Source organism: Montipora foliosa, chromosome 2, assembly GCF_036669935.1.
Source record: "Montipora foliosa isolate CH-2021 chromosome 2, ASM3666993v2, whole genome shotgun sequence".
Taxonomy (NCBI): Eukaryota; Metazoa; Cnidaria; class Anthozoa; order Scleractinia; family Acroporidae; genus Montipora; species Montipora foliosa.
This window is the reverse complement of record NC_090870.1, coordinates 64,408,224-64,417,930: the sequence shown is the minus strand read 5'-3', so window position 1 is coordinate 64,417,930 and position 9,707 is coordinate 64,408,224. Positions and strand designations below refer to the sequence as shown.

The following is a 9,707-nucleotide window of genomic DNA, read 5'->3' as shown; positions in this document are numbered from 1 at the left end:
GTATCGATTTTTTTATAACTTTTTAAAACAAACTCTGACAAGTCTTTTGCAAACAGCATTTGAAGTGGAACACCCGTGCACTTGGTCTCTTGTAAGATCGTGTGCATGCCACCGCTTATAGCACATATGGTGATATTATTTGGGTAATTTTTAGCTTTTTTAAAACTAAATTTCCTATTTGGACGGCACCTTGCATGGGTCCCTCGGTCTCGTTCGTGCCTGTCCATTTGGGTGTTATACTATATGTACTATAACTGAAACCCAATAAAGCTTAAAATAAATAACTAAATAAATAAATAAATAAAGCTGAAAAAGATTTTTATTTAAAATTTTGCAACTGGAGGTGATTGTCAATGTTAAGAGTGCTAAAGAAATGCTGTTTAAAGGGGAGATCCTGGTTGGCTTAGTTGGGTGGACATTGGGCTACAGTGCAGGAGTTGTGGATTTGAACACTGGTCCAGTAAATACATAGGGTCTCAAAAGAACTGATGAGAAAATGCTGTCTTTGCAATTACGTCTACAGCATGGTTTAACTTTCAACTCCTCTTGGATATTAAGAACTACCATATTTGTTCGCCTATAAGCTGATCTCTGCTTAATCCAAGACCCTAAACTTTTGGCTATCGGAACATGTTAGAAACTAATGAAAAATAAAACCAAAACATCCAGCTATAAACCGAGACCAAATATTTCTATTCCACATGTGCTGTTAAGTGAATAAACATACCAGCAAACTGTAAAAATACAGCATAAGATCAAAGTAGCAGTGATCCCAGGTGGCCTGACTCCAGTCTTTCAGCTGTTGGACAAATACCTCAACAAACCATTCAAGGATAACATCAGGTGACAGCAGAACCTTTCCTGGATGTTGACTGGCCCCTTTGAATTCACTCCAGCAGGAAAGAAGAAGGCACCATCAAGAAACCTGGTCCTCCGTTGGACAAAGCAGTCGTGGGCAGAAATTGCAGCAGAGATGGTGAGGAAATCGTTCAAAACATGCAGCATTTCGAATTTTTTTGATGGCTCAGAAGATGACGAGATCTACCACCGACAATATTCCAGAACTAGCTGATGATGATATGGCAATGGAGGATGAGTTTGAGACTGACAGCAAAGAAGATGTCTGAAAACTTCATTCATGAAGTGACCAAAACAAAACGGCTCCTTTAGGAGCCACCACTTAAATATAAGTTTATGACCAACAATAATACTGGTAATTTACATACGCATAGTAATTTGCGTTTGCTGATAATTGCTCGGCTTATAGCCGAATAAGCGTTCAATTGAAGCTCTTGTAGCATTAGCAAGGAATTTTTTTGGCAGAAATATTTGGCTATCCCAACCCCCCTATCTTGCGACAAGTTGCCAGTTTAACTTGATGCAGAAATCACTTGGCTCATAGGCTAATAAATACAGTACATATATGGTAGGCAGTCAGTCTCTCACCCCTTGCTAAAATCAAATTGTGTTGGATGTTAAAGAATGCCCCTGGTACATCTTACAGAATCTTTTTTTTTTCATTATCTAAAATAAAAGGGACAGGCCCTGGTACTTGTTTGGCAGAAAAATTGTCATCATCCTATTTTGTGGAGATCAGTTCCACAGAAAGCCAGCGTTATGTGTACTCTTGTTTGTAAACAGCAAGTAAACACTTAGTAGTGTTACATTGCACTAATAAACTTGTGGCTTTCAGGATTCAGACGAGACCACAACAGCAGGAATTATGTGCCCTGCACTTTTCGAATAGAGTGTTGGATCTTTAATGTCACACAGAGTTTATGAACAGGGGTTAGTGAGATAGGCTGCTGATCTTTTTAATGATTTACCAAATCATGTAAAGAATTCTGAATCGATAAGGAGTTTTACTTCAAACTATTGGCTTGAGAAATGAATGTATATAATTTTAGTTATATATATATATCGCCTTAATACTTATTTATTTTATTTATTTATTTATACGTATTTTATAATTATTCTCTACACAGCTTCAATGTAAATAAGTGTCAACTTTTTGAATTCTTTGTATAATAAAGTTTTATTATTATAGGGCCTACTGTTTGTAGTCCTTGCATCTGTAACTAATGCTTCTCATCACCCTCTAATAGTTAAAGTCTGTTGAAATATAAGTGCTATAAGTGCTACGGTAGAGCAGCGGTGATCTAACCCGAAGATCGTGGGTTCAATTCCCACCCTGGTCAGAGTTTTTCTCTGTCCTTGTGTGGGCCTGTTTCCATTAGTAAGGCTAATGCTCACATAGTTCATATGGGTAGAAAACTAGCACTTCATATCACCCTCTAATAGTTAAAGTCTAATGCAAGAAATAAGGCACAGTGATGATGCGCACTTGGAGTTCAAGGGAAATAACCTATTCTGATTTTCCATCCAAGATATTGATCGTAACAAAGATGGTTATGTCAGCCTGGAGGAATTCTTGGGTGATTACAAGGATCCTGATGACCCTGAAACTGAAGAACCGGAATGGGTGAAGGAAGAGACTCAGAAATTTAAAGAAGATTATGATAAAGATAAGGATGGGAAACTGAACAAGGAAGAGGTGAGTCAATGCTGTTTGTATTTATTTAGCTTAGCCTTGTTGTCAAGGTCACAACAACAACGACAAGTTGTTGTCCTGGCCCCGGTTGTTTGGAAAGCTGATTAACTTAATCCAGGATTAGCTTTAAGTATTCTTTTATGTTTTCAACTTCTTGGTGAAAGTTCTTTTGCTTAGTTTTGTTTTTCAAGATTGACTTCTACTAATATAAAGTCTTACCCAAAATCAGCGTTAAACAGCATTTGGGAGCAGAGAAATAAGCTCCTTGGTTAATTCTTAATCTGGGATTAGAGTTAATCGGCTTTTGAACAACCGGGCCCCGTCGACAACAGCAACAACTAGATTCCACCCTTAACCCATTCACTTATCATGCGCCCCAGGATGCCCTCAGATGACATGTAAAGGAACTTTATTTAAGTGTCTAGTCGTTCTAGCCCTGGAGCACTAATTGGGGACACTAATTGGGGACACTGGTGGTTTCCTGAGGTCTCCTCGCCTAACAACCTGCTGTATGCTTTTTTAAAATCTGTTATACACATAAAGGCAAATAAATGATGATGAATTAACACAAATCAAGTCAAATGTTGGTTTTTGAGGAGAGCGGAAAAGCGGAGTACCCAGGAGTACCCAGAGAGAAATCTGTTAAGCCTCACTCCCAGGATTCAATGGGTCAATTCACAACACAAAGATTTGGACAGAATGAAAATTAAGAGGAAAAGAGAATAACGATCGAGAGAGTTAAAGAACTTGGAAGACATACAGAAAATGAATAATGGGGTACCTTGACAATTACTGCTAGAACTGTAGATTTGTGGATCAGACGAAAGGAATGTGTCAGAATCCCTCCATGGTATGGATAGTTACAAAACCACGTGCAAAAAAATTACACGAATTTTTAAGTTTTGACACCACGCTTCTTAGTCTCCAGAAAACGATGTTGACCCAACCGGAAGCACATATATCGAAGTTTGAATCAAAACTGATACTCAATAACTCTTGGGCCTGATCTCCAACAAATGATACCTTTTAGAGAAGATGAGAAAACGAGAGTTCCAAGAGAGGAACTTCTTGGTGTAGAGTAGAGAACCAATGAACTCAAATGTTGTTATGTCCAGAAATCGGCCCACGTCACGTCAGTGAGAGGCTGAAATGATCCCACAAATGAATCAACCTTGTTTATCGTCTTTATCCCACAAGTGGTACAATTTTTGTATGTCTTGCAGTCCTTAGCTTATCCATATCATCTGTTGGCAGACTTGTATTGTCAAACAAACCATGTATGCGGCACATACATTTTCAAGATTGTCATGAGTTAGAGTGAAAGATTGAGTCACTACTTTCTTTGTATTCTCATCTTATTTTTAAAGGTTAAACTTTGGATTTTACCCGAAACTGAACAGGCAATGGCACAGGAGGAAGCGCGGCATCTAGTCTCATCAGCAGATGAAGACAAAGATGGCAAACTCAGCGAAGACGAAATGATCAACAACCATGAAGTTTTTGTTGGTAGCGAAGCAACAGATTATGGCCGTGCTTTACCTAAACATGAAGAACTTTAGAGTCTTTACTAGGGTCGTGTAAATTTTAGACTTTTATATGAAAAGAGGAGGCTTTTTGTTAAATTATGAACCTTTACGCCAAGTATTAAATCACTTTGAGTACATTGTGTTGGAGAAGTATTAAACGTTAAACTTTGTGGGAAGAGTCAAACTTTTTTTTCTGAAGTAGTCCCTCATCGGCATGGAGCCTTTTTTTGTAGTGACGTGACTCCCCGCTCAAAGACAAGAAATGTTCAGCAAAAATGGGATCCTTAACTCCGGGATCTCCGAATCTCGGACAAGCGCCATAGCCACTGGGCTACGCTGCCACCTAATATTCTTTCAGTGTAATGTTCGCTCGTTTGGCTATTCCAGGTCACTTTCGTTATGTTGGTGTCCGTCAACAAAGGAACGGCGTTCTTGTTGGTATCGTAAACTAATCCTTCTGGTTTGGAACTCAAATCTTATCCTCCGTCGCTTTACAAAAATTCGAGATTGAGTACTTGATGCAAGATCTTACAGATTCTTCCCGCCCAATGAAACGAAAAATGCTTCGGTTGAATTGACACGTTCTGGAGGAATTTGTATGTTGCGTATGTTATGGTTAAAATGTTTTGTTTTAAAATGTTTCAAACAAGTTCAATTTTGATATTTCTTTGTCTAATATTCATTATCATAATCTGAAACAGAGGAAAATCAAAATTGAAGTGGTTCGAACATTTTGAACCAGAAAAAATATGTATATTATTAAGAAGCGAAAAGAAACGCAAAAATCCTTCCAATGATAAACCCTTTGGCCTATTTCCTGAATTTTAGGATCTTGTTCTCTAATGCGCGGTAATCATTCTAATTTTGTCTTGAAAAACCGCCTTCCAAATGAGTTGGAAGGCGGAAACTGTTGGAAACTGTTCGAGTGAGTAGTGAGGCCTTGAGTTGCTTTTGACTTTCGCCGACCTACGGCATCATTGCTGATAATGCCTTAGTTCAGCGAAAGCCAGGATGAAAACTTTCAAAAGCAACTCGAGGCCTCATTCGAACAATTTTTTCATTTATTATTCATCTAACATTGCTGCCAACGTCTACTAAATTTTAAAAATCCGAATTTAGATCAATAGAATCCACCCTGGCTGCGGAAATCCAAATTTGGATTCAGATTTTCCCAAAGAAACGTTCCCTTGACACGTTTCTTTTGTTTCGGTGAAAAAAAAAACCATGACTGCAGATCACGCGAGTGAAACCAAGAATAGGGCGAATATAATTGGTCACGACCTCGGAAAGTGAGAGGTGCTTTACCATGTTTTTTTTTTTTCTAGAACGTTTGATGCCTAAAAATGTTTTCAATTTGAAGATACAGAAAGAAATTTACAGTACGGACCTCGAATACCACATGAGTGAACCTGATAATTAAATCGTTCCAGTGGAGCACGAGGTCAAACAGCGTCGTACCATGGAATATTGCCCACTGAATTGGTTAATAATAGCGCACGGATTGTAGAAGAGGTAAATGGAGAGCATTCGTTTAAGGCGTTTCTTCATCACGATTGCACTGGATATTCACCAAGAGTCCACCGAGAGTACATTTACCCAAATTAGCCTAGTCCCCATCAGTGTCAGAAAAGTGTCTATTTTGAAACCTAATTTTCCCGCAAAACTTGGTTTAGAAAATAAAGGATATTACATCATGGCCGCACGGAGATACAAAATTTCTCTTCGAGTGTCGAAAAAATTTTTCACAAGTGAGCACAGCGAACGAGTGAAATATTTTTCAACACGAGAAGAGAAATTTCGTATCGCCAAGCGGTCATGTAATGTTCTATTTATTATATAAACATCACCGAAATACCAAACCATTCCACTTTCACGTGTGAAGATATCGTGTTTTCGCGCGAAAGATCACTTGGTACTTCATTGGTGTTTATATCATAAGGCACATTTCTGACGCCCATGGGTGCAAACCTGATAGCAGATTCTTACTCTTGGATAATGGACTCTTGTTGGAACAAAGCCGTTTTAAATGTGAACAGAACTGACACGTGATGCCACTTTTCGGGACTCTAGAATGATATGATACTCCTGCTAGAGAGTTCTCCTCGGTCTCCATAAATAGTACATTTTGATGCATATTCAATAAGGAATCATAAGTTCTCTCTTGTAAGGAAAGACGAAAAGTGGGGCTAAAATCATTAACACGACGTATTCGGAAGCAGTTCCAGTCCTAAGGAGGCCGTCGCGCCTGTTACACTAATGGCGTGAATGGAAAATGACCCATGCAGTTTGCCTTGAAAAGAAATGAAATTTCCTAATTAAAACACGACACGTCATTTCAGGCAACCAGGCGGTTGTGTTTCTCATTTCTTTATTGGAAGAGTGAGCAAAATACTGAAATAATGTAATGCGCTGATTACACAGCTGGGATAAACTGAAATTCATGGCGTAAAATGATTGGTTTCTTTCACAGTCCAATAGCACGTTAACACTTAAACTTCTAATTAATAACGAGGATAAATGTGAACCATTAGCAAGAAATTCACATTTTTCTATACAGTCGAGAGAGATTTTAAGGTTCATTCTTTCTTTTCTTATCGCCGGGGTTTTGAACAATGAAAGGTTTCAATATAGCATTGTCGTTCATTGTGGGATTTTTAGCCCAACTGAGTTTTTATTCGCTTGTTTTTGCTGAGGTTAAGCCGCATCAAGATAATTTTCATAAACATGAACACTTCGGAGCAAATCAAGAACACGACGTGCGATATGATCACGAAGCCTTCCTCGGCCCCGAAGCTGAAGAATTCGAGCATCTGACACCCGTAGAATCCAAACGAAGGCTCAAAACGATTGTTACGAAAATGATCGACACCAACAAAGACAGTCTAGTATCACCTGATGAACTTACTGTATGGATAGAGAAGCAGAGAAAGGCATTCATGTACGAGGATGTGGACAAGAGGATCGCAAAAGAAGACAGAGACGGAGATGGAGAGATTTCTTGGGACGAATATGCTAAATCGGAGTATGGAGTATGGGAAAATCCTGAAAAACTGCCAAAAGATCATGTAAGTCTTCAGGACGTTTAACCTGTATTACTCAAATTGAATTAAAATACTAATATCTCTGTTTTCTTTCCTTCTTTCTTTCATCATTATTTCTGTTTTACACGTTTAGGGTTTTAACACATACTACTTACGTGAGTCAGTTAACCCTTTAAGCCCTATATCCACACTGAAGTTCTCCTTACTAATCTCTCTATGTCATTACAAAAGTAGCTTGGAGAACTTGTTAAAGGATCAACTGAAAGTGTTTTCTCCTCGTGGATGAGTGTGTAAATTCTTGAATTAAAACCTTTCCGGTTCATCTGCATAAAGAAATTTGAGGAGAAAATCCAGAACCTGTTTCAAAATTTCCTAGATGGTAATCAGTGGAGTTGAATCAGAAGTTGGTAGACATTCTCTTCAGCATAGAGCAGCGTTGGCATACAGGGGCTTTTTAAATCGGGTATACTGTATACACCTTAGTCCAAAGTGGCCGCTGATTTATGCGCATACATATTGACCTTGTTGCCTCGTACAAGATAAAATATTCTTTTGAATTTCAAGCTTATTAGAACGAGGCATCAAGGGCTAATTTGAATAAAAACAAAAGAATATTTAAATGGCGACCATTTTGGAATAAGGTGTATATTGCAGCTTAAATACGGGTATTCGGTTTCACTTTCTTTGAATTTCAGGCATACAGTAAACAATGCTTCCATTAATTTTGGGCATATTTGGATGAATTTTGGGTGTTTTTGGGTATTTTGGCGAATTTTTTTCGGGTGTACTGGTATACCACTAAACCCCCCCCCCCCCCCATCCCTTCCTGGCCGACCCTGACAGAGGTCCCCATGTTTGGAACTTCATATTATACTGTTACATCGTTTTAACTTAGGACATTAGTATTTTACACAGTATTTATATTATAATTGGTTGATTGTAGGTCCACGTGAGCAATTTGGCAGCTCATTTTTAAAACCTGCATTATGCAGGTTTAAAAATGAGATGCCAAATTGCTCCTGTGGACTGGGCCTAAAACAAATGATAATGATGATCTTTTTCTCTTCACATAGAACTTACGTCGTCAAATTCGTAAAAAGCAATACAAATTCCACATCGCCGATGCGGACAAGAACGGGAAAATGAACAGGGACGAGTATGTAGACTTTGAACATCCAGAGGAGAATAAGAAGATGGAAGATATTGCTTTGGATGAAGTCATTGAAGATGTCGACCAAAATGGAGACTGGTAAGACAGGTTTCGTCTAGGGTTGTCCAAGACACCGACATAATGAGATTCATAGCACTTCACAATAGACATCACAAAGTGTCCCCCAACCTTAATCCTTAAAAAAGTAGTAACAGTTTTGCGAGACATAAAGTGCGGGACACTTTGTGACACTTTGTGATGTCTATTGTGACGTACCAGGAATCTCATTACAATCTCATTATGTCGGTGTATTGGACATGTATGATTCTTTAAAATGTTGACTTGTCCCCTTAGCTTGTCTTTTTTCATGATTTGTGTATTTGTGTATCAAATATTCAGCTTGATAGTGAGGCAGTGAGGACAAAAACAATAGAAACACGTTGGAATGAATGTGAAAAATATTTACATATCACCCACTTTGCTTTGTCTTTGTCCTCACTACTGCCTCACTATCAAGCTGAATTTTAATCTATCGAAAAAAGGCCTATTCTAGCCCGATGAACCTCTTTGACAATCCGGCGAACGCTGCCTTGTCAATGACGAGACGACGTTTTGTTTCGATTTTGTTTTCACGAACACAATCACTTCAGTAAAATCAACATACATAACTGCATCTTTAAAACATTTTGCAGTAGTGTCCGTTTCTAGCCATCGCGTTCTTCGCATTGCCAAGGCAACAAGATGGAATTTTTCAATCAATCAAATCAAACCGCTCCAATCGCAGCCGAATAAGTAATTCACGGGAAATTCCCCGATATATCCGTTAACGGCATTGCCTAACTTGCTTTTATCTTACAGGGTAATAACTGTTGATGAATTCCTTGGCCAGTATCATGATGCTAAAGAGCCTCCAGCCTGGGTCACACGACAGCGCGAAGACTTTCATAGCCGCTTTGACAAAAACAAAGACGGCAAAATGGACCGGGAGGAAGCAAGGGCCTGGGTGCTACCTGAAAGCGTTCATGACAGCCAAGACGAAACAGCGCATCTCATGGATGGCACTGATGAGAACGCTGACGGATTTCTCTCCGTGGACGAAATTTTACTTCACTGGAATTTGTTTGTTGGTAGTCAAGCAACTGATCACGGTCGTACTTTGAGAAAAGTTAAACCACACGTGGAGCTGTAATCAAAAGGAGTCTTTTAAAACAGTTCACTTAGGAATGTTTTGAATAGCTGTTATTTGTGTTAATAATATGCATGGAAACATTACTCAGTTTTGATTGGTTGAGAGAAATGCACTTTTCAAGTAACGAAGTGCAGTCCAAAAAGGGGTAACAAACCAAGCATTCTGATTGTTAAATGATTAAAAAAAGAACACAGATAGCCAATCAAATGCGATCCCTGAATGACGCAATTTTCACGTGATTGCGTGATAC

The 9,707-nt window shown here is 38.7% G+C and overlaps 2 protein-coding genes across 2 annotated transcripts in view; both read left to right on the top strand.

The window, feature by feature from the left end:
• The window catches only part of LOC137985570 (calumenin-like), a 6,146-nt gene extending 1,899 nt beyond the window's left edge, over positions 1–4,247 (top strand). The window contains exons 2-3 of the mRNA XM_068833191.1: positions 2,388–2,554; positions 3,919–4,247. Coding sequence (XP_068689292.1) covers positions 2,388–2,554; positions 3,919–4,110 — 359 coding nt within the window. The 3' untranslated portion in view covers positions 4,111–4,247. The remainder of the gene's footprint in view (positions 1–2,387; positions 2,555–3,918) is intronic.
• Positions 4,248–6,599: 2,352 nt separating this feature from the next.
• Positions 6,600–9,596, top strand: LOC137985558 (calumenin-A-like). The gene is made up of 3 exons (XM_068833180.1): positions 6,600–7,142; positions 8,192–8,367; positions 9,127–9,596. Exons 1-3 carry the CDS (start codon positions 6,690–6,692, stop codon positions 9,455–9,457), a joined length of 960 nt encoding a protein of 319 aa, XP_068689281.1. The 5' UTR covers positions 6,600–6,689; the 3' UTR covers positions 9,458–9,596.
• The last annotated feature ends 111 nt before the right edge of the window (positions 9,597–9,707 follow it).

Bases quoted from the DNA above. Each gene is read 5' to 3' on its own strand.
- LOC137985558 (XM_068833180.1), top strand. From the start codon at position 6,690: ATGAAAGGTTTCAATATAGCATTGTCGTTCATTGTGGGATTTTTAGCC. The intron at 7,143-8,191 runs GTAAGTCTTCAG...CTCTTCACATAG, and splicing joins AAAAACTGCCAAAAGATCAT to AACTTACGTCGTCAAATTCG. The intron at 8,368-9,126 runs GTAAGACAGGTT...TTTATCTTACAG, and splicing joins GTCGACCAAAATGGAGACTG to GGTAATAACTGTTGATGAAT.